At 40.3% G+C, this 25,908-nt stretch overlaps 1 protein-coding gene across 3 annotated transcripts in view; it reads left to right on the forward strand.

Annotated features, from left to right (window-relative positions):
- Positions 1-13,408: 13,408 nt before the first annotated feature.
- Positions 13,409-25,908, forward strand: part of LOC147624791 (uncharacterized) — a 71,142-nt gene continuing 58,642 nt past the window's right edge. For all 3 annotated transcript variants that reach the window (XR_015268849.1, XM_086818013.1, XM_086818014.1), the window contains exons 1-2: positions 13,409-13,603; positions 13,692-13,804. Coding sequence is in view for 2 of the 3 variants with exons in the window: in XM_086818013.1 (XP_086674139.1) it covers positions 13,528-13,603; positions 13,692-13,804 (189 nt within the window). In the remaining variant the exon portion in view is untranslated. The remainder of the gene's footprint in view (positions 13,604-13,691; positions 13,805-25,908) is intronic.

Genomic DNA, 25,908 nt, shown 5'->3' on the forward strand with positions numbered 1-25,908 from the left:
ATTTATGAACTGTTTTTAAATGACTGTTTTATGTCAAGAATACTAGGGAAGCATTTTGACTGTCTTGTGAATGAGGTCGTGGAGACCTAACTGATAAAGTTACAACAGTTGACGGAGAGTCAATGGAGGATGTCTCGCATAGCAAGGTTGGCCGACAGCCTCGATTTGATTTAAATAGTGAGCTTCCAATATAGTGGATGAGGGACTAAAGAAGCAGCCTATGAGTGAAGCGCTAGGTGACCTACGAAGGATCCTAAAGGGTGTTGAGACCATACGATGCTCGGTCTTTGGGTCGCTGAAGATACCCACACGTGCATCGGGGAAGATATTGGATCAAGGAGTAAGAGTTATTTTCTGAATTCGGGCATGGATCTGGTTGATTGACTTTGCTAGTCCTCAACGGATGAGTCCATGGCTCTTTTATATGGATCTATTGGTTGATCTTGCTGATCTTCAGCGGAGATTCCATTTTGATTTTTATAAGTGAATATATTGCTGGGTACTATGAGCTAAGAACTATCAAAAAGGTCCCTGAGTGGACAGGTGCGTTCTGGTTGCCAATGATGCCATAGGTACACCGATGAAGGAAAAATTAGAAATTAGGATTCAACCGGATATTTTGGAGGGTTATGATCAGTGATACTATAGTTTTATTAAAAGATTGTTTTAAAGACAACTAAATCTGTGAAAAAGACAATTTCATATTGGGTGTGTAAGTGGTGTGACTAGTTTTAAGTTTGCATGAATATCAGGCTAGGGGGCCTGGGAACTCTTTTCCCTGGTACCTGGGACAAAACCTAACCAAATTCTTAAATGGATCCCATCACTACAGTGGTTGGGCGGTTGGCTAACCCACGAGACTGGATGGGGTTAGGCTTGACTGATGGATCCCTAAAATGAGACTCAATTCTGTTATGGTACGATAGATGAAGTAAATCCCGGATAAAAATTGTTCTATGGAAAAGAATCAACGGCTGTGCCTCTCACAATGAGGAAAAAAGCGTTGGTCTCTATGATCCAAGTGCAAGTCTTTTCCTTGATCTGACTATGGGACTTACAAGTTCGGTCAGATCAGTTCAGTTAGTTAAGGCTCTTGACTACATTAGAGTAAAAATATCCTAGAGGAATCGCCCGTGCTTTCCGGGCGAGGGAAGTTTTTTCGGGTTTGGTTTTGGAAGAACCGAGTGATTAGTCTCTTGTCCGGATATACGTGGGCGAGGCCCCGAGTGAGGGACCCTGCCCCGCATAAGAAGTGCTACTTCTGCTCTGCTAGCACCCCAGAATTCGTTGCATGGAGGGGATCTTTCAGCTCGGCTATTTGGGTCATCTCTCCATGCTTTATATATAGTGTGTTAGGGTTCAACATTGGGTCATATTACTCGGCCGTCATGACACTGGGCCATATTACTCAACTGTAATATGTCATTGTTTTAATTGTATATGAGTGTATACTTCAACATTAGGTCATATTATTCGACAGTAACATGTTGTTTATTTATATTGTGATTTGCATGTGTATGTATTTTATGTTGTTTACCTAACATTCTATATTAAGGTAATTCAATTTCCACAAATGTTCGTTAACCAAAATGTTATAATGTTATATAACATTCTATATTAAGGTAATTCAAATTCCACAAATGTTTGTTAACCATAATGTTATAATATCCTAACTAGATAAATAATATTTCTCTAAACCACATCTCAAATCTAATCAATCTCTTTTGTCAAAAATACATCAACAATTGCTGATCTCCATAAGTATTTTAATCTTATCCATGTATGATTTCTCTCAGTGGAAATTATAATCTCTATTCTTTTTTATGGTCATTATGGAAGTGGATATTCTAATCCTTAGTAAAATGCTTTACTTTTAATTTGGTTATATCCTAGGGTAAAGGTTCTAATGTGAGTTAAAAATCATACATTATTGGATACTAAAGTCCCTACTCACATAATAAGGTATACCATACAAATGCTTATAAAAATGCCTTTGTTATTTAAATCTCCAATAGATTTTCAATATCTCAAATACATGAGATTGTTTTAAATTTTTTTAAAAATTATTTCTCTACAAAGTATCCATACAACTTATCTAATGTAAAATATATGAATTTACTAGCTAGGATACTGTTTCAAAATATGATGTCTTAGTGTGTTTAAATTGCATAAATCAATTATCTAATGCCAAAAAACATTGATCTGTCATATAATTCTCTAATTCTCTCTCTCTCTCTCTCTCTCTCTCTCTCTCTCTCTCTCTCATACATAATCTATTTATCTCTCTCATGCGTACATCATCTATTTTCAGTTGAATGATTTTAAATTTGTTATTAAATTTTGATTTGTTATATAAAATATCATCTTTTTTAAATATCAAAGAATTAGGTTTTGTCAGTATTCACAATAGCATTGTTGTTGTGCCAGCAGGATGCATAATGGATCCTATGACAAATCGAACACTCCGTCAAAAACTTTGCCACAAAATTAGTGAACTTGTTGAGGTGACATGAGAGACTTCATCTCCGATGAATTCCAGCTCTAGGGGCTCACAACGGAGATTATGAAAGCCACAAAGGTAGTTCTCCACTTAGGAGACAGCTCCCTAGATGAGAAGATGCACAATCTCCTTAAGAGCATCATAAGGGATATGTAGAAATGTGTCGCAGATTTGCGTGACTCTCTCCCTAACAGAGTAAATATGCAACGGCTACGGTTTTGGGATGCAAAGTGGAAAGAAGAAAAAGTCAGAAGCAAGGGAGCAAAGGGAGTAGACTCCCAACACACACTATCAAAGAACATTCCCTTAGAGCAAGCAGTCCATGGGAAGGTCCCTCAGAGTGGAGAATCAAGTTGTGTTCAGATGGAAGCAACATCAAGTAGTATGGTACACTTAGAGCTTACTTCTAGGAATGCACAATGCTCACTTCTAATAGGGGTGCCTCACAAGGCCATCTTATACAAGAGTAAGATCAGAGAGGGTGCCTTTGGGGAGTGTTGGAGAGTGCAATTTGGAGGTCTATCCTTTTTCCCTCCTCACATCACCTATGTAGCAAAGAAATACAAAGGCTCCTATTTGTAGAAGCGTAAGTCCTTCTCAAAGGAATATGGAATGTAAATATCACACCAAGGCCTTGTGAGATGCATTTCATTTACCCGTTAGCCTCCATGGGTAATAACATTTCCTTAGTATAATGGTGGTGCACTGGGGGCTTGTTACTCTCGTGACCCTCCCCTACATATTGGGAACCTTTAGGCATATAATCACCAAGCTGCAGCGAGGCATATAAGATTCCTAGGGGAGGATCCTATTTTGGAGATCGCATAGATGGCTCAGCTGGATGCCTTTTTGGAGGGCCTACCAAATATTATTCATGCATTCGTCGAGACTATGGGAGCTGCTCATATAGGGGGAATCATTCGTTTTATGATATCCGCCCATATAATATTGTGTTAGATTATACAAGGGAGCATGCATGTAGAGTGGGAGTAATTAATCGGGAGCTACTAATGTTTGCAAGGTGAGAAAAGAGAATCTGTGAACTACTTGCAACGTCCTATAGGCACAGATGATGTAACGTGGAAGATTATGAATAATGAAGCCAAAGATAGGAATCCATTGCGTCCTTCGTAAGCCCCAAAACTAATCAATCCTAAAAAATAGGATGCTTTTTTGTAAAGAGTCAAATATATATCCACTTGGTTGGTTAATTATACAACTAGTAACCTTTTTTAAGGAGAGCTTTGAGCATTACACTAAAGGCAATCCAAAATTGCATCCTAATTGGGATAAACTAGAGTGTATTTGCTTTTGTAACGCATTATATGTTTGTAAAGGAGAAGGTAGCTAGAAAGAACCTACTTGAGTTTTCTGAGATGTTAAAAAAAGATTAATACTCAGCCTCGAGCGTAGCGCTTTAACCGACCATTGAGCTGATGTCAGCATTTTATTGAGATATACATTTTTTTTGTAAAATATACTTAATACAATCTAATGAGGATCGAGATGTTTATTTTTTTTGTTACAATCAATATTTGATACAATATGTTGAGATGTATATGCTTTATGTCCTTGTTTGATTGCAATATTATTGTAAGTGGATAAGTTTGAATGATTGTGGGATATTAAGTCCTTATCCATTGTGCTAGCAATCCCCTAAGCAATGAGTGAATAAGTTTTCAATTGCGTGCCAATCACTTGAATCTATGCCATTCACCGCCATTATTTAATACTTCTTGTTAATTTTCCTTTTTTTTTTCTAGCCATTTTTAACATTTCTTCATAGTGATACTATATGGATGTGGGTGCGTACTTTGTGTTAATAGCCATGGCTAAACAAGGCGGAGAAACACCACACCGAGCAAGACAAGGGGATCAAAAAGACAAACTTGCAAGACAAGCATGCAATGAACAAGCACAAAAAGCCTACAAACACATTCAAGCCTTGGTCGTCAATCTAGACACCACATAGGCTGCTCAAACTGCATTAAGATCATCATAATGGGAAAATCCTGCTCAAATGTAGTGAAAGGAGGTCAACAAAGTAATGATGAACCAAATGGTTCGTAATACATAGACTATCAGCAAACAAGCGATGGGGAGATGAAGAAAGGTAAATGGAAAGTGGAGAAATATATGAATGATGATGAAGAAAGGTAAATGGAAAGTGGAGAAATATATGAATGATGATGAAGAAAGGTAAATGGAAAGTGGAATGATGATATAAGGAAAAATGCAGAAAAAATATATCTTCAAATCAAAGGTCATCCCTTACATTATACAAACTTTCCTCTTTGGTATGCAAAGATGAAATACATGCACTTTGTAGAAGGTAGTCCAATGGACTTTAGCTCTAAAGAAACCCATCACAGTCATTACATAATATCCAACAAGAAATAGTCACACTCACTCGAGAGGAGCTTCGCTAGGCTATCCATGGGGATTCCTTGGAGGTGCATGAAGTGAGAGAAGAGCTATCTACGCAAATCAAAAGCGAAGAGACACACCTCAAGAAGTGGCAAGATGCTACCATGACGACTACCAAAGCAACTCAAGACAATGCAGCTTTAAGTAGAGAGCTCCGTGCGCTTAGGGAGCAAGTTGTAAGTTTAGAAGAGAAGCTTGTTGTTGAGCATATAAGCACACTCATCTCTCATTCATCATCGATAAAGGAATGCCCAACCAATCCTCATAATGTATGTCCACTTTGTGATAAATCTTGTGATGAATGGAGTGGTTATTACACATTGCCTTGGACATTACTACCATCTATCATGCTTAATTTAGTCAATGTTATTAGTTAACCATTGTAAATTATGTGACCTAAAATTATAAGAAGACTTGTATAAGATGTTTGGACGTCAAGAAGAAGACTTGTATAAGATGTTTGGAGTTCAACAAGAAGACTTGTATAAGATGTTTGGAGTTCAACAAGAGTTCCAACAAATTATTTCTAACATTGGGCGAGGAACCCCTAGCATTTTTAGAAACATCAACTTTGATGAAATCAGTTAAGAAACATCCCACAATGATGTTCTTGGTCTTTGTACTCTCAATATTAATGGATTTACACTCCTTGTGCTTTCATATTGTCATAGTTGGTTTTAAATCAATATGAACATATATTAAACTCATACATCAAGAATTTCAAGTTCTAATGTAAAGCGATGCCTTCTTTTTTTGTAGATGTTTTTCAATTTCTTAATCGTCTACCTCCAAATTCTCATCTACTTCTTCTTGTGTACTCATCATAAAAGAGGAATCAACATTTTTTAAATCCTCTTCTTTGATATCCCCATTTGCATCATCCGCACACTTGTACATCCATTTTGGAGCATCTTCTTTGTAATCTTCACTCTCAAAGTGCTTCAAGATCTTCTCGTTGCAATACATGTATACCAATTCTACAAGAAGTTGATTTTTACAAACGGTACTATGCAAATACTTATATGTGCTCCAATTTCTATCAGAGCTTGATTTTGATGTGCATTGTGCAAGCACTTTCACTGCAAGGAGCCTTAGAAATTCACAAGATGTCCCATTTAGAATCCATCATTTCCATGCAAGTTAATCTCTTGCTAGATCTTGAACAAACTTGCCACTAAAATTTCCCTCTTTTAACTTGTATTTCAACAATTCTTGAACACAACTGGCCACGGGTGTCGAGTTGGGATACACTGAATTGACAACATCGTAGAAATCATCCATACTTCTTCTTCGGCATCCATATTCATGGACCAATATTCTAGGTCCAATAAAATTGCCATGCTATGTAAGGGACTATGAGCTGAAGCCCATCTAATACTCAACTATTTTAGTAATATGAGTTGTCATTGCTTATTAGTAAATGGTACCCTCCATTTAGTGACAATGGAGTTTGATATGGCCTCTAGATTTAATAAGCTCTGTTGAACTGTCCACCATGTCATCCACACTTTACCCATATTTGCACCTCATGTATCCAAAGCTCTAATGGCATACATAACAGGTATCATAACATGCTACGCATCTTCAACTCCATGCCAAAAAGAGCCCCGTTGAGCAATCCTTAAAGGGTTGTAACCTTCAAGCACACCTTGTGTGTCTGCACTTCTTCCCACTTTTGAAATGCAGTGCATGTAAATGTCTGTTGTAGCCCATCTTTATTTTAGAGGAGAGATTCTAATGTATAAAAGTTAGTGCAAAACCTTGTTTCTGTAGGGATAGCTTCAACATCTATGTTATTCGCACTCTAAAGATATCAACCACTCTTTGACGCTTAAGCACAAATTTCACAATCCCCCTACATTCATCAAGTATCTCTCTAAACCAAATTGTATCTGCACTTTTATACCAATCATTTAATACTAGATTCAAAGAGTGTGTATTACATCCATCTGCATTTATGTGTGTACAATGAGACTCTAATATTCTGTTGGCATACCGAAATTTTGTTGCATTATTCCTGATAACTTGGACAACATTTGTTAGGCCCACGTCTTGGATTACCTGTGCAAGAACTTCAGCAATATATGCACCTGATTTTATTTGACTTAAGCTATCCCACTTCCTTGGTAAAACATTCACCTTGAGGAGACACAAGCATGACATTAATGAGAGGTCTCCTTGGTAAAACATTCACCTTGAGGAGACACAAGCATGACATTAATGAGAGGTCGCCTTTGCACTTTTGACTATCCATCACAAACAATTGTACATCTAGACAATGATAAATTATCCAAAATTGATCATTCGACCCTCTCTTTAACGCTTGTATAGCATTTATCCACCAGTAAAGCATTTTTCATTTGATGATATGAGGGAGGACTAAAACTAGTACCAGACTCTCCTATCTTTTTCCATGCTAATTTCTACTCCTCTCGATCGACCATAGACATCGAAACTCTAGTAAAATATATTACATTGGCCAGCTATAGTTGAGCCTCTTCTAGTGCCGTTGGATGAAAGCATTCTTGTAACGAAGCTTGCCTCTTGTTTACAAACACTACTACTTCCACCATGGGACCCAAAGTGTCACGAGGATGTTGTGCTCTCCATTCCTCTATTACATTCTCTTTGATCGTGGCCATATACATTCACATTTGTAGCTTCTTACTCTACGATTGCATCTCTAGCATTTTAAGAGAATGGCCGTGAAGAAGCCTGAGAAGAAGGTTGAGGTGCATGTGAAAGAGGATGAGCATTTGCAAAGGACACTTTCAGTCTTTTGCCCTTATAACTCTCCTCTATCAATTGTCTTGGTTGAGGTGCATGTGAAAGAGGATGAGCATTTGCAAAGGACACTTTCAGTCTTTTGCCCTTATAACTCTCCTCTATCAATTGTCTTGGTTGTTTTTATGCACCGACTGCAGTCGGATGATCACATTTTCTACACGATTTCTTAATACTACCAAAAAAATAGTCCCTAATATGTGGGGTGCTTCCTGATTTGTGTACATGGCAATAATTGCATTCCCACTCCATGAATTTGCCACACAAATTCTTACAAAATTTCCACTCAGGTTCATGCATTTTTTTCTTCCTAGTGTTGTGCACGAGCAGATGTTCCTTGTATCGTTGGACAAGCAGATATATCAATTGGAGAAGCCTCACATTACGACACGTGGATATGAGGTGTTGCAATCCATTACGTGCTAGATATATGTACTCAAGTTCTCGCAAGCTGTACGGGGCTTACTAAAAAAATTTGTATGTTGTAAAATATAAGAACAAGATTCAAATGATGTTTTACACACTAATCTTGTAAGTTGTGTTAAAAAAACACGTTTACCATTTATACCTCTAAAAGGCTTCCATAAATATACTACATACTCTTTGCCAATTCAAATTTAAAAAACCTTTCAACACAATATAACCAAGATGTGAGATAATATAATACAAAAGCATACCATACATGTCTAACAACCTATAAAAAATAAGAACATACCACAAAAAAAAGATGAACAAGACATGAATCACCACTAGCAAGACCACTATAGCCTAGCAAAGGACTCATAGTCCAAACTACACTTTGCAAAAAACAAATCATATCAAATAAGTAGCTTACACCAAGGGAGTAGCACAACCCATTGAAATATCAATACTCCAACAACTTACACTTCAAAACAAAATGGAGGTAACAAAACACAAAAGGACCAATGTTGCCCAATAGCAAAACAAATGGTCCAATCAATCATGTTTGCTTTTCTATGGTGAGTGATGCAGCACAAGAAAGGACCACAACTGTCGACAAATGGTCCAATCACTCACATACACAATAATATTACTCTATAGTAAGAACTAGCACTATCCAATAAAGAACTACTAGTCCAAGCTAAAGCACAGAGTAATCCCTAAGTCTCAACTAAAGCATGCATAAATAGCATACAAATGTAAATCAAGGACAACCACTGCCCAATGAAGGACAAGATGTCCAATTCGTACAGTGTACTCTATATGCAAAACCAGTTTATGCTCTTTGTATTAAGGGCCAAAACAGTCTAATAATAGGACTAATAGTCCAATCCACAAGCAGCATAAGGATTTTCTCAGGGATAGCACCTACCCAAGTTGCCTAAACAAGGGCTGCCTATACGGGAGAAGCACCCTCTAGTGTGTTGCCTATGAAAACATGAGATGTGACACCATGAAGTACCTTTATAGATTTAAATAATCGGGGATTTTAGAAAAAGCCCAATAGGAGACAAAAAAAAGCTCGTGGGAAATAGAAAAAGCTCGGCAAGAAATATAAAAACCCCAACGAGCTTTACTTATATTCCAAGTCAAATACTGACAACGTTAATACAATGTTATTAATGTTAATACAACATTTTTAATGTTAATACAACATTATTAACATTAACACAACGTTATTAACGTTAATTTTATGCGTTGTTGTCAAGAGTTAATAACTTATTGATGCATTTATAATTACGTCAATGAAATTCCTGACTATAGTGTGAATAGTCTATGTAAAACATCCCAAGATTTGAATTTTTTACTTACAAACCACCCAAACATTGGTATTTACAATGCCAAGAGAGGGTTATCCTAGGGATGCCCATGTTTCCCATGTCATGATGTTGTGGGCTAGCTTTCTAAGCAAAGCTCGCTTCTTTTCATATTTTTACCAAATGGAAAGTCAAACCAAACCCTAATATGTTAGGTCATTGAAGAGATGGTTTTGATATGAGAGGACACTCAATAGGCAGGAGGGATGCCATCGGAGTCACAAAATAGAGTGCCTCTTCTAAAGTGGAAGGGCGTTAATTGCTCCTAAGACACCACACATCCAATCTACAATATGTCTTGAGACTAGATTTAGAATACACATCTTCCACTTGATCACTCTCTGACCACTTACAAGTCTAACAAACATAAAGAGACGTGGTTCGTGTCGTTGTGTTAGACTCGGTGTGGCTAGCACGTCTCTATCCATGTGGTGTGTTTTTCCTATGCAAAGATCCACTTTTATTGTTTGTCTTATTTTCAAAGGTAGGTATGATTGGTGTCCCAAACATGAATCGATCTAGATTCTTGCATCATGTATGGTCACCTAAGTATGTCATGGTAGGACTTTTTCTTGTTAGAAATCTATAAACAGAAAGGATTGTATGCCCATAGGTTTTAATTTTGACATCCTCTAGGATTCCCATTGGTCAATTTCATACCACTAGCAAATTGAACCATTATGTTTATCTTGTTCAATGGTAGTTTTCCCCATGCTTCCCAACGATCTTTCATGCTGTTTATTATTATGGTGACCTTTTGGGATTATCGTCCTCAAAGTAGTGTCCCAATTTGTTTACACCACTTTGGATAGTTCAGGGCATTGCATACGTTAGTGGGAATTTTGAGTAAGATTGGACTCAATGGGTTCTTTAGTATGTGCATAGATGTATCAATCCATCCAATCCTTAAGGTCTCTCTAGAGATAGGGGTTACCTTGCTAATCTATTTTTTGTTTTCTATTTAAATAACTAAGGTCTCTCTAGAGATAGGGGTTACCTTGCTAATCTATTTTCTATTTTCTATTTAAATAACTAAAGTCTAACTAATTTCCTATTTACTTGGTTATTTATACATCTAACATAGAATTAAAACTAACCTAAATCTAATTAATAACTAACTTAAAAATTAACCTAAACTTAACTTAAGGTCAAATAAACCTAAAAGCTAACCTAATGATTTAAACTAACCTAGTCTATTAACATAAAAACGAACCTAAATCTAATTAATAACTAACTTAGAAATCAACCTAAACTTAACTTATAATTAAATAAACCTAAAAGCTAACCCAATGATTTAAACTAACCTAATCTACTAATGTAAAAGCTAACTATCCTATCTCAAATTTAATTCTATTTACACTACCCTAAATAATAAACTAATGCAAAAACTAACTAACCTACCTCAAGTCTATTTATATACACTACCCTAAATAATAAACTAACCAAAAACTAACCTACCTCAAGTAAAAACTAGCTAACCTATCCTAAATAATAAACTAACCAAAAACTAATCTATCTCAAGTCTAATTCTATTTACACTAACCTAAAAACTAAGTTTCCTATCTAATTATTCATTTTTCTAGCAGGATATTAGTACAAGGAGAAACTAGAATCAAACAACCATGTTCAAATTAATCACCACTCACTCACTCACCTTTCAAACTAGAATTAAACACCCATGTGCAAATAAATCAAACCATGGCAAAGCATATGAAAGCACATAAAAGTATGATGAAAATAACACAAGACAAACATTGGGTGTAATCTCTCTCTCTCTCTCTCTCTCTCTCTCCAAGGCATGAGTGGCTCCACTTCCCTTAAGGAGTAAGGAGCCATTATTATATTTTCTTATAAAATTGGGCTTGTCTTTTATAAAAGTAACCATAAGTCATACAACTAAGGTTGTCACCAATAAATCATTATACTCACATGTGCACAAAATAAACATGCCCCCAACTATACAAAATGGGTAGCCAAGGAAAACAATAAGGGCTAATCTTTGCCAAATGGCTATTTTTGGTTTTTTAAAATCATTCGCCTAAGTTTTGGCCATTTTGAAGGGTTTTAGAAAATATTCGCCCAATTTGGACATTTTAGGGCATTTTTTGAGAACATTCGCCCCATCTTCTAAAATTTTAGGTTTATATAGGAGGAATAATCGCCAACCCACATACACTTATATATTCATGGAGGCATCTTATTTTTTACCATGGGGGCAGTGTGAACATAATAATAAAATATTAGCATGTGGCCAAACAAATGAAGTAACTCCACACGATGCCATAAAAGAAAATATGCACTATATACAAGCCTACAGTCTACAGCCATATGTCATCCTAGTCGACTCTATCATAGTGCTCATTACCTATTACTTAACAATGCTAATCATGTTAGTTCACAAAATCAATTAGACTCCTCACAGTCAATCCCAACATGACAACATATAATATGTCAAACACCAATAACACTAGCTCAGTATTATGTAACACAAAATCAATCGCTCATGCATCTACTCAGCATATTCTATAAGATGATTCTTAAAGGTCAAAAGATACTAATAAGTGTGTGTGTAGCGGGGTGGTAGAGTGTTTCTAGTGGGGGTGGTAGTGTGTTGATGATCAATGATTGTGTCAATTTCCTCTTGATCAATAATTAAAGGTGGCTCTTCATAATTAGGATGTGAAGGAGTCCTCTAAATGGTTTCAATAGACTAATATGGAATGTACCAATGTGATGACAAGGTTATTAATCTTTTTGGTGATCCTAAATGGTCCATAGAAACTTATTGCCAATTTTAATATTAGATTCTTCTCAACACTCTTGAGACTTCTCTTTTCAATTCTTAAGAGAAAAATCACCTTCTTTAAAGGATTGGCTTTTACATTTCTTGTTTGCTTCTTGTTTAGCATAAGGGAAAAATACTAAAGAGAAGGGAAGAATGTTTTTTTTAATGGAAAAAGGAAAGGGGAGAAAGAGAACTTGATTAAAGATGGTGAGAATTCTGTATGGTTGCCTTTTCTCTAAAGACACATATAGATTAAAATCTCTTACACATACTTTGATAAAGAGAACTTGATTAAAGACATTTCAATGTGCATTTGAGATGGTGGGCTTGTTTTGAATTAATCAAGATTAATCCACCTTCTAATCACTGAAGGATCTATGTCTCATTTTGAATGATGAACTATGAATTAATCACCAAATTAATCAAGATTAGTGCCCAGGAGTCCAAAGTAATTCAACTGATATAATTTTACAATCCAATTAATGTGAAAATTAGAGTAAACTAGCCTCTTGGTAAATTCAAATCAACTAATTAATTTGTAACTAAGCAACACTCCAATTAATGGAAAAGAGAGCTAAGTGGCCATGATTAGCTCCAAAAATGAGCTAGATCTAACCTCAGTTGATGTGTAAAGAGAGAGGGTTGAGGATTAATGGTTTATCCGCTAATTCAAACACCCAGATTACTCTCAATTGATATCCTAATTATGATAATTATGAGCACTAATAATTAGAAGGGTTCTCTTTCCCTTCTGTGAGCCTCTTAATCTTTCAGACATGGCTATCCTCAGACTTAACACTAAAAACTCCATGGGCATAATGTCCTCCATTCTATGCACTAATGTTTTGAACATGGCTATCCTTAGACAAGTCTCTCTGTTGACTTTCAATGTGCACAAATTAAATTCCCATACAGATATAGGTCTTTTATGGTGACTTTCTAGGTACTCATATATGAACTTTTTTATGTATGTATGTTGAGAGAGAGAGAGAGAGAGAGAGAGAGGTATTACCGTTGGGAGAATGCAACATGAGGGCATATACTATAAGACCAACGGTGGGACTTGAACTCGGGTGAATCATGGCCATCACGACTTGTGAGAGAGATACATCACCATGCAAGAAATTTTTTCACACTTTACGAAGGCTTAAGATTTTTGAGGTAGCAATTTTTTACGAAACCCTGCTATGGCCTTCAAGTAGCACCAAACTACGACAGGCATCAAGCAGTTGGATATGCCTTGAGACGTGAGCATGGAGCTTCAGCACATCTTCCACTCTTCTGGGGCCTCGCGGTCGCCCGTCGCATTCCGTCGCCCTCTTGCGGCAGGTAATTTTAAAAAAAGAAACTGTGCATCAGCGATCAAAGTGATGAAATTTCACTTCACTGACCTTCCCAACCTCTGCTTGTCTTTCAGGAAGGCCGCATTTGAGAACTACCAGTTGCCATTTCTCAAGTAGGAAGGCCATGCCTTATCACGTGAAGGCCCTTCTTGAGAAAGAAAAGGACCTGGAGGGCCAATTGGTGACGGTAAGCTACCATGCCTATGACTTTGAAAGCTTTGCCACAAGTCTTGTTTAAGACATCCTTGCTCCACCCACTTGGAACTGTTTTCTTGAGAGCCTTCCTTGGTACCCGAACGACATCCAACCCTCATGGTTGCCATTCCTTTGGGTTTTGCTGACACTGACCAGCCCATGGGATTTTCACTTTGGCTGTGTTACTGTCCTTGGACTTGTGTACCTTCCTGTGACACCTTCAACACTTAGCTTTGTTGAGCCTGATGCTCTGAAGAAGGCTTCCGTGCATGTCACATTGGTATCAGAGCATCATGTGCAGCCACATCACCAAGCCCTACAGGTCCCAATACTTCACATCAGAATATGTAAAGTCCCATACTCGAACTAGTAGTCGTGCAAGGACTGGTACGGCACACCTACCCTACCTTCATCGCTCGAGGACCAACCTCCACCCCAAGGCTTCATACTTGCACCACAAGGGTATTGTCGTAGTTCTCAAGGGCATTGTCACAAGGGCTGTAGAGGTCCAAGCAAGGTAAACGCAAGCATTTAAGAAGCATCAGGAAGGTTAGGCATGCATTAGGTGAATCCTTCGCATTTAGCCCATGGAATTTAGGTCCTCAAAGGAGCACCTCAGTGGCTTCCTAGGAACAAGAGGAGCAACCTCAATTAGGTGCCTTGATCAACCTCAGTCATCAATCATAAGTCAATGTATTTAGGAACAAGGGTATGCATGCAAGGGGACAACATTGGAACACATGCACAGCCATGGAGTGGAATTGAAGGCTAACATGAGAATCGGTTAAGTTGCTAGGGAAGAAGTATGACAAAGTTGGAATCCTAGTAGTCAATGGATGATGACAGTTATCTAAAGTCAAAGATAGAAAAAGTTGGATTCCCATCATCAAGCTCAGTAAGAGGGGATGTCACGTGCACAAGGCAGTGCCATGGCTAATCCCTGATCATATCTCTCATTAGGCAGTAGTATTAGATGCATTTAGGGCATCTTCATCAGGCATCAAGTTGGCAGCAGTTCAGCACACATATATCAGGTCGGCAAGAGTAGATTATCAGTTGATAGCATTGTGTGAGAGTCAACAGCATTTATCAGTATTTATGGTGAAAAAGTTAGCACTTTATGCTACATATTTTATGTCAGAGGACAAATCAACTGGCCGACAACAGTTGAAGCTGGCCAACCAGCATATCAACATCATATATAAAGGGAGAGCATGTTAGCTCATAATTCATCTTTCTCTCTTTTGGAGATTGGTCATAGGTAGTCACAGTAGCTTTTTTGGGAAGGCCTATGGCCAAGCATAAATGTAACCTTTTTCTATGTACATAATACATTATAGTGGAAAACCTGTTCATCTCTCTCTCTTCTCTCATGCATTGTAAGTCAAGGTTCCTACAGGGTGCTTAAGGGCTATGATGCATGAAGGCTTCTGTGGCTATGACTGTCATCGACTTTGGATGAGTGTCATCATCCCTTGACTGCTCTGATACCAATGCTGCATGTGCAAAAGCCTTCTTTTGTGATCCAACCCTAAGTGTGATTATGGAACTGTTAGCAGTCATCTCATGTCTGTACATTTTACTCAGTGAGGGCCTTTGTTGTGGGTGTGCCCGCCCAGGAGCTTTTTCCATTTTTTCCCATTTTTTTGTGTTTTTTTCCTTCCTATTTTTGGTCGTGGGGACTGTTTGGTGCTGGCTGACTTGATCTGGTCCTGGCCGACTGTGTTTTTCTTCTGGTTGACCATGTCTTGTCTTGGCCAACTGCACGTGTTGGCCGCGATTGGTCATTTTCTCAGTCGTGGACATGTGTGCACCTAGTCGGCTGGTTTTGGGTTGGCCGATCAGCACTATAGGGTGGTATAAATACCACCCTTGCCTCCCACACGGGTTTTGTACCGGATCTTGTGCATATAGCAGAGGTGATATAGCTTCTCTCTCTCAACACTTCTGCATTTTGTTCTCCACAGCACTTAGTCTCATTTTTCCGCTGTGCATTCCGACATGGTATCAGAGCCCTAGGTGGCTTCCGACATGGTATCAGAGCCCTAGGTGGCTCAAAGCTTGGAGACAGTGAGAGCTTGAGGGTTGGTTGATTTTTGGTGCTGATTGGAGATTTTTGGTGCTGATTGGAAATTTCTTGGGCTGTTCGGGACTTGGAGATCGGGTAGAAGGCGGCCATCACCGTTGGGACAACCACCTTGTATATTATTTGCAGCCTCTAAAGAAATAAAGCAAATACTATCTCGTTATCGGGATAGTGGGCCCTTCAGTGGGTAATTCGGGACTGAATCTGGTGTACAGTTCTCTTATCTCTCTCTTATATCTCTTTAAAGTTTGAAGTATTAAAGTGGATTGCTAAACTCACAAAACTTCATAAAGTAATTTCATCTAAAATAAAATACCCATTAATTCAATATGCTAGAAATTTCTCTTTTCCCATCTAAATGATGGAATTTCAAATGTCATAGGAATTCTTCTTTCAACATTTAAATATTTCTCATAGATAAAATAAATTTATCTAAATTTCATCTTTGAATTTAATTAAAATACCCATTAATTCCAATATACTAAGAATTTCTCTTTTCCCATCTCAATGATGGAATTCCAAATGTCATAGGAATTCCTCTTTTAACATTTAAATATTTCTCATAGATGGGTGGTGGGGAGTCTCGTGGTGATAGCCTCATATGGCTAGTGTCGGGGTTTGATTCCCCTCAGACTCGTTTTTCTTGCTCTAGCTGTGTACAGGGTAATTTCAGCTTCAAGTTCACTGAAAGAAAGTTTGTATCGGGATTCAATTCCCCTCCTCTACCAAGGCTTCTATCTCGCGTTTCAACCCCAATATCATCCATCAGAATGTGGAGACGGGAAGCTTCAAAAATGAAGGAAGACCTTTTCCCCGAAGTACATTCTCAGGAACTCCGGCTCTCTCCAAAATGCAAAGGGAAGAGCTTCAAAGCGAGAACAGATGCTTCAGATGTCAGGGACTTGGGCACCAGCTCAAGGATTGCCCATCTCCTTCGGTGGGCCAAGGAATCCAGTGTCCCAGAGTTCCGAGATAGACTTCTTCATATCAGTCCAATCAGGGTCCCCCGCGCCAGAATCAGGGTAACCCAAGAAGAGTGCTAGCGCAACTTGCAGCCTCCATGCAAAGCAATCTCCAAACTCCCTCCCAGAATTGGAATAACCAAAGAGAGAGAGTTCCACCTCAGACTACAGCAGCGAGAGTAGTCACCATAGCGGAATATCATCAGGCCTTTGCTCTTCTACTCAAATATTCACCACCTCTAGATGAAGAGCAACTCATGGCCAGATTCATTCGCGGAATGAACGAACGCTTGGACACACTGGTTAAAAATGCCAAGCAAGTGTCCATGGCTGAAGCTGTTAGAATGGCGAAGGACTTTGCCAAAGCCTTCATCGTAAAAGTCCCGCCAAAGCCAGCTCCCTCATCCTTCAAGAGATTTCAGACTCCGGGAAGTTCTTCCAACTTTCCGCCTTCAAAGAGACACCAAGGTCCACCAGAATGTGGAGACGGGAAGCTTCAAAAATGAAGGAAGACCTTTCCCCCAAAGTACATTCTCAGGAACTCCGGCTCTCTCCAAAATGCAAAGGGAAGAGCTTCGAAGCGAGAACAGATGCTTCGGATGTCAGGGACTTGGGTACCAGCTCAAGGATTGCCCATCTCCTTCGGTGGGCCAAGGAATCCAGTGTCCTAGAGTTCCGAGACAGACTTCTTCATATCAGTCCAATCAGGGTCCCCCGCGCCAGAATCAGGGTCCCCTACTTCCGACCTTTTCGGAGCTTGCTAACGTTGATGAAAAGTCAATCATGGCCCAGCCTTGTGCAGCCATTGAGAGTTGAGTGGTGGGACTTTCTTGCAGTTTGTACATATGTATATACCGCTCAAATGCATTACGTACAATGTCCTGGGCCTTTGCCATGTAAATAAATGGAGGCTAGTGTGGGACTACATTAATAGCAGTAAGCCGCATATAGTGTGCTTGCAAGAGCACAATCAACACTCCTTTGTGGGCCGTGAAGATAATTTTGCTGGGTTTTGGATTTTCTATGCTAGTTCTTCTGCTTTCTCAGGTGTTGCTCTCCCTGTACATCATGAGTGTCACACAAAATTTTACATTCATCCAACTAAGCATGTTTTTGGTCTTTTTCTGGGAATCCTTTTCCCGTCAGAGTGTACTTAAGATTATATTTCTCAAGAATCTAGACGTATACTTCATAATTCTAAAAGTTAATTATGTTCGTGATTCCTCTTTATGATGATTAAAAATTTATCCATGTTTTCTCGATGCATTCCTATGAATATTTTCACGTTCTTATCTCAATTTTCCCAAAATGAAATATGCTCAGTATTCCTCTTTTTTGAATAAAAGGATCTTCCAATACAAAGACTTCCGCTGCATATCACACCGACCAGCACTGTAGGGTGGTATTTACCACCCTTGCCCCCCACACTGTGTTTGTACCGTATCTTGTGTATATAGCAGAGTTTATATAGCTTCTCTCTCTCTCTACACTTCTGCGTTTTGTTCTCCACAGCACTTGTCTCATTTCTCTTCCGTGCATTCCAATAGGAACACCTATAGATGCTTAATGAATTGATTAGATGAGAGAGAGAGAGAGAGAGAGAGAGAGAGAGAGAGAGATGGCTGTTGGTACTATGTTACAAAATGATGTATGACTTTACAACTTCATGAGGCCTTTGGCCGGCCCAAAAGGTGGTTGATGCACTTCTACTGACTATATGATGACCGAATCCCAAAGGAGGAAGAGATGATTTGTACAGTGATGCATGATGCTATATATAGGCTTTGAATATGCTGGTCGGCTAGATTTTACTACTGTCGGCCAGGATTTGATGTCCATGATTGAGGAAAATCATCTTTAATTGCTACCGACTTTCACATGTGTGGGGTCTGATGCAGCCGACTGATGTGTACATGCTGCCTGACCCCTGATGAAGCCCATATGGTGCTTATGCTAACCTTAATTGCTACCTACACAGGGATTACTGAATATATGCTGAGAATATGCCATGTCCACAGCTTGGATGTCACGTGCACACCCATGCCATGGCATAAATCTCAGAATATTTAGCATATTCCATGGTTTAGGACAGCATCATAGGCAGTCTAGGGCATTAGCAAGGCTTGTATATGGTCTTATGAGCAGTCGGCAGCATCATGGGCACTATTGGCAGCATGAACAGCATCAAGGCCACACATGTCAACATGAGACAGCATTTAATGCTGATTTTCATCAAGTCGTGGACATATAAACAGGCCGACAGCCCCTTCATCTGGCCGACCAGCTCTACCAAGGCCTATATAAGCATTAGACATCATTTGTAGAAATCATCTCTTCCCTCCGTTGGGATTAGGTCATCATGCAGTCACTAGAAGTGCATCAGCCACCTTTTGGGCAAGCCAAAGGCCTCATGAAGTTGTAAAGTCATACATCTTTTTGTAACATAGTAATATACTGAATACGAATAGCCATCTCTCTCTCTCTCTCTCTCTCTCTCTCTCTCTCTCTCTCTCTCTTCTCTATCTAATCATTTCATTAAGCATCTACAGGTGTTGCATAATCAGGCTTAGGGCTGTATCACAGAAGAAGGCTTCCGTGCATGCAACATTGGTATCAGAGCATTCAGGCTTAGCCACTAAGCACAATGTCACAAGAGGTGTACAGATCCATTAGGAGAAAAAACATATAGCTAGGGTAGCAGATGGAGTGGTCTGTAGCAGGCAAAGATGGAGGAAAACATTCTTTTGGAGTCTGTACTCAGAAGAACTGGTACATCAGTTAGCTCTCAGATCAGTTCCAAAGGCCTAGCAACAGGCATGACCAGTTCCGGTAGGTGACCTGCCATTGTGTTAAGGGAAAGGGATACCAGGCATGGGGACAACAGTGGAACAAATGCTCAGTTCTTCATCAAGACTTGAGGTGGAGTTGAGAAGTGGATGGTGTTCAGTCACAGTGTCAAAGTCTAGCCCTCGAAGAAGTAAGTCAAAGTCAATAGTCCAAGGAGGATGGAATTCCCTGGTTTTGGGCATTAGCAAGGCTTGTATATGGTCTCATGAGCAGTCAGCAGCACCATGGGCCCTTTCGCCAGCATGAATAGCATCAAGGTCACACGTGTGAACATGAGACAACATTTAATGCTGATTTCCATCAAGTGGTGGGCATATAAACAGGCTGACAGCCCCTTCATCTGGCCGACCAGCTCTACCAAGGCCTATCTAAGCATTAGACATCATTTGTAGAAATTATGTCACGTGCACCCTGCACTAGGGTACACAGTGACACACTGGCATGATCATCAGTGCAACATTTGTACAGTAGTAGCACCTTTTTATAGGAATATTTGTCGTGCGCCGTGACCCCATTGTGAGCCCTCAGTCCACGGACAGTCAAGCATGAGCTACGTAGGTCAATCTCTGAGCCTAGAGGGCAGTGAAGTGTCAGGGGGGAGAGGCTTCAGTGGGTATTTGGGACCCAATATTGTGTTGTCTTCTTCGTTCTCATCCTCTTCTCTCTCTACTCTCTGAATTGGATGCTAAAGATTCTCACCACATACAGGTATAAAGAAGGCCTTGTTGTGCGTTATCACGATCAAGCTCAGTGCATGTAACATTAGTATTAGAGCATCAGGCTGGTGAACCAACTTGGCTACCTAAAGAAGTGAGAGTATCCGATGGATGGTAATACTGCGGTCCGGATAAAACACCCAGGCCTCAACCATGTTGGGAGAGAAATCACATCAAGAAGAAAGCCAACAAGAGTTGATGGAGGCACAAAGCTTCCAAACAGAAAGCACGCTTCCGCCAAGCACAGAAGAGCTCCTAAGAATAATGATGGAGCAAATAAATTCTCAATAGATGCAACTTGCTGCCGAAAAAGAGAAGTCCAAAGAAGGCATCTCAGATATGGCACATATTCTTCTCACTATGGAGAAACAAAGAAGAAAAGACGAAGATTGGCGTGAAGAAGCAAAAAGAAAAAAAGAAGCAAGACGTGAAGAACAAAGATGAAAAGACGAAGAAGCAAAAAGAAAAGCAGAAGAAGAGAAAGAACTGAGACGTGCGGAGCCACACGCAAATATGGGGAAGACCAGCGCCGTTGAGAAAAAGCCGGCCGAGAGTTCCAAGAAAGACTCGATTGGGAGGCTATGCAAATTCAGCATCAGTAGACAATGGCGTAGATTCTGGCGGCCCTCCCTCAGCAGGCTCCGAATTCCTCGTCCTCCACCGCCCCTACCACCACCGTCATACGAACCTCTCCAAATTTTAGTAAGTATGATGGTAAGTGTGATCATGCTGTTGTTACTCAATTTATTCATCAATTTGAAGCACATTTTCCTTTAGCTAAAATTACAGATCCACAAGACAAAGTCCATGTAGAAGCACCCCAACTCACTGGGGAAGCCACTACTTGGTTGTAGCATTCGTCACAACTTCACACAGACCCCTTCACAAGCCAATTCCACTTTCAGTGGACTACCTTCATGGCTGACCTCAAAGCGCGTTTTCTTCCATCACAATACATGACCAATCTTGAGGATGAGTTTTAAAAACTCACTGAGGGTGGTTCCCTTGTTTTGACCTATTCCAACAAGGTCATTACAATGGCCCAACAGTTGAGCATATCGGAAGAAGATAAGCTCAAGCAATTCATTCGAGGTTTAGACACTACCATTAGGTACCCAGTTAGGAATTTTGAGCCTCATACTTATGCATGTGTCAAATCCTCACCGAGCCATGAACTAGATAGTAGAGCGTCATGCCCTCGTGAGTGCCATGCCATCGTCCTCATCTGGTGTCCCCTCACGTGGGGTTGTCTCCCAAGGACGACGGGCTCCTGTGCGATGGTGCTCCTGCTCCACGCGCTTTGCACTCATGTGCTCCATCTGTCGGTGTGTACCCTGCATGGTCACGCTTATCATCCTTTATGTGGATGATCTCATTCTCACTGGCGGTCATGTGGAGCACATTAGAGTGACGAAGGCTGCCTTGTCAAAGGAGTTTGAGATGACCGACTTAGGCTTACTCCACTTCTTTTTGGGATTGGAGATCTAGCAGACCCAGAGGGGGTTTTTCGTCTCTCAGCAGCGGTATGTTCATGAGTTGCTTGAGGCCTTTGGGATGGAGAACTGCAAGCCTATTACTTCGCCGATGGACCCGAACACAAAGTTAATCGTTACTGATCCTTGTGAGCCAGTTGATGCCTCGCAGCACCGGAAGTTGGTTGGTTCATTGATCTGGTTGCTGAACACCAGATTGGACTTGAGCTTCTCCGTAGGGCTGTTGAGCTCTTTTATGCAGACGCCATTGAAGACTCATTGGGACGCAGGATTGCGGATCTTGCGGTATCTACAGAGTACGAAGGATCTGGGACTCTTTTACACAGGAGGGGATGGAGTCGGGCTCCAAGGTTGGAGTGACTCAGATTGGGGAGGAGATCCAGACACGAGGAGATCTACTTCAGGATACAGTTTTACCCTCGGCTCAGGAGCAGTTTCTTGCAGCAGCAAGAGGCAGCCAACTATTGCCCTTTCTTCGACAGAGGTAGAGTACTGGGCTACTTATGGTGCTGCTTGTGAGGTTGTGTGGCTGCGGAGGCTGCTAGGCGAGATTGGGTTTCCACAGAAGGAGCCCACAGTCATCCAGTGCGATAACCAGAGTTGTATAGCTATTGCTCGGAACCCGGTCTTCCATGCCCGGACCAAGCACATAGAGATACAATATCACTCTGTACGTGAGAAGATCTTGGCTGGTGACATCTTGCTACTTTATTGTTCGATGGAGGACAATGCGGTGGACCTCTTCACGAAGTCTTTACCTCAGGCTACGCTCAGGCGGCACTCCAGCTCCCTTGGATTGATTTCCCAGCCAGGAGCTGAGAGGGGGTGTTAGAAGTCATCTCCTGTCTATATTTATACACCAGGGCCTCTGTTGTGGGTGTGCCCGCCATGTATAAGGTGTTTTATCATTTTTCCTCACTCCCCGTATTTTTCCCTATTTTTTCCCATTTTTTCCATGGTGTAGTTGGATGCCAGATGGTTGGCAGGAGCACCTAGTGGCTGGCCGACTGTCCCATCAGCAGTCGTGTGACTGGCCGACTGCCCATCAGCAAGCGTGGAGTATTTTATTACTGGCCGACTTGCTGTATGCAGTCGTGGACTTCATTTACTGCTGGCCGACTGCTGATGCAGTCGTGGAGTGCTTTTTCAGCAGGCCGACTGCATGCATGGGGCATATAAATAGGCCCCATGCCCCCCACCATTGTATCTTTTAGTTATCTGCGGGATCTTGTGTATAGAGAAGAGTTTACACACCTATCTCTCTGTGTTTCTTGTGCTGTCTATTTTCTGCAATCTACTTGCTCTTGTCTACCCAAGTTTGGTTATCATTTCTGCTGCATATTCTGACAGAAGCAAGGGGATGCATCTTCAGAGTTGTGCAGAGCATGGGGAAGACTTCGAGATGAGCAGGTTTTGGTCTTACGAATGCTCCAGCGACTTTTAACAGGATGATGGATCAGATTTCGACCCCATCGTGCTTTTGTGGGCACCTTCTTTGATGATATGATTGTGTTTTATCATTCAGAGAAGGAGCATCGGGAGCATTTGACCAAAGTGTTTGAGGAACTCAGAAAGCATAGGTTAGTTGTCAACAGAAAGAAGAGTGAATTTTTCATGCAGGAGATTCACTTTCCTGGGCACATAGTGTCTAAGGATGGCGTCAAGATGGATCCAGCGAAAATTGAAGCAATAAAGAATTGGCCGGATTTGCAGACTATACATGATGTGCGAAGTTTCTTAGGACTTTGTTCATATTACAGGAGGTTTATCAGATTCTTTGTAGAGATTGCTTCACCTTTACATCACCTGACCAAGAAGGATGTAAAATTCCGATGGATAGAGAAGGAAGTGGAAGCTTTCAACAAACTTAAGCAAAAGCTAGCCACTGGTCTAGTTTTGGTTTTACCAGATCTACAAAAACCTTTTGTGGTACAGTGTGATGCATGCGGGAATAGCATTGGAGTTGTTCTTATGCAGGATGGACATGTTATTGCTTATGAGAGTAGAACTTTGTCACCAACAAAAAGCAATCTACAAGTGTATGAGAAGGAAGTGGAAGCTTTCAACAAACTTAAGCAAAAGCTAACCACTGGTCTAGTTTTGGTTTTACCAGATCTACAAAAACCTTTTGTGGTACAGTGTGATGCATGCGGGAATAGCATTGGAGTTGTTCTTATGCAGGATGGACATGTTATTGCTTATGAGAGTAGAACTTTGTCACCAACAAAAAGCAATCTACAAGTGTATGAGAAGGAGCTTCTTGCGATTATTCATGCTCTTTCTACTTGGAAGCATTACCTTCTTGGGGCTGATTTCATTGTTCAGAGTGATCATCAGACTCTTCGATACTTCCTTACTCAAACGAAGCTCTCAGAGAAGCATATGAGATGGGCAAACTTTTTGTCCATGTTTCACTTTCAGATTGTTCATGTGGATGGCAAAAAGAATGTGGTTGCGGATGCCTTGTCTAGGAAACCACATGTGGCCGCCGTCTCTATTATCTTTCATCACGAACTTGATGATATGCGAGAACAGTATGCTCATGACTCAGATTTTGAGTGGATCTTTGATCGTTTGACTGAAGGAGAGCGAGTTGATCATTATTCTCTCAAGGAAGATTTTTGATGATGCATGACAAATTGTGTGTCACATCTCAGTTGAGGCAGAAGATTTTGACAGAATGCCATGCTCCGCCTTATGCAGGCCATCGTGGTATTGAGGCTACAGTGAAGGCTTTGGAGGCATTCTTTTATTGGCCTACTATGCGCAAGGATGCTGATGCTTTTGTTCGTGATTGTATCATTTGTCAGAAGGTGAAGTATTACCGTCAAAAGACACTTGGGTTACTTCATCCTTTGCCTATTCCAGATAGACCGTGGGAGAGTATTGCTATGGATTTTATCTTTGATCTTCCTAGGACAAAGAGTGGGAATGATGGCATCTGGACTATCGTGGATTGTTTCGGCAAGCAGACTCATTTCATTCCAGTTAGGAAGAAGATAAATGCAAAACAAATGGTGAGGATATTTTTGACAAATATCTTCAAGTACCATGGGATGCCCACATCTATTGTCAGTGACCGAGATCCTCGAATGACGAGTTTATTTTGGAGAGCATTGTTCGAGAACATGAAGACTTCGTTGAAGTTCTCATCGTCTTCTCATCCACAAACAGATGGGCAATCGGAAATTGCCAACTCAGTTGTATTGGATCTTCTAAACTGTTATGTTTCGGATCATAAGGAACAGTGGGAAAAGTATCTTCCTTTGGTGGAGTTTGCTTACAACAACACCATTCACACTTCGACAGGTAAGGCACCTTTCGAGATTGTGGAAGGCGGGAAGAAAGTACCTCCGGTCCTACATACAAAAGATAAGATCTTCGAGGCAGATCGTTTTGTGGAGAATATGGATGAGGCTTACAAGAAGGTCAAGGTGGCTCTTCAAAGGACTCGAGAAACAGAGGAAAGCAGCAAACCTACACCGTTGATCATTGGTTTTTGATTTGGGTGATTGGGTGCTTTTGAGATTTGAGAAGACTAGGCTCAGGAAAATGAAGGGTAAATAGAGTTTATATCCTAAATTGAGTATGCGGTACTATGGGCCTTTTCAGGTGATTGAGAAGATGAGTGATGTTTCTTATTGTCTTGAGTTACGGGATCATTGGAGGATTAGTCTTCTTAGACCTTTCAGAGGCGAGGTGCCTACAAATCAGGTTGATGAGACACAACCAAAAGTCGAAGAACTAGATGAGATTTTTCAACCGGAACAAATTCTGGCACATAAAGAAAGAAAAGTCAGAGGAAAAGTTTCACGTCGATATCTGGTGAAGTTTGTGAACTATTCACCTATGGATTCGAAGTGGATGGAGGAGGGTGACTTGGCAGATTCACCGAGGATACTACAACTTTACCTCGAGGCTTTTGGTTTGGAGCCTACCTTAGAAAGTGCTTCAACAGGTTCAGCTGTGGATTATGGAGTACTACTTGTTAC

This window comes from Cibotium barometz, chromosome 24 (genome assembly GCF_041138505.1).
Source record: "Cibotium barometz isolate CiBa-2024 chromosome 24, ASM4113850v1, whole genome shotgun sequence".
NCBI lineage: Eukaryota > Viridiplantae > Streptophyta > Polypodiopsida > Cyatheales > Cibotiaceae > Cibotium > Cibotium barometz.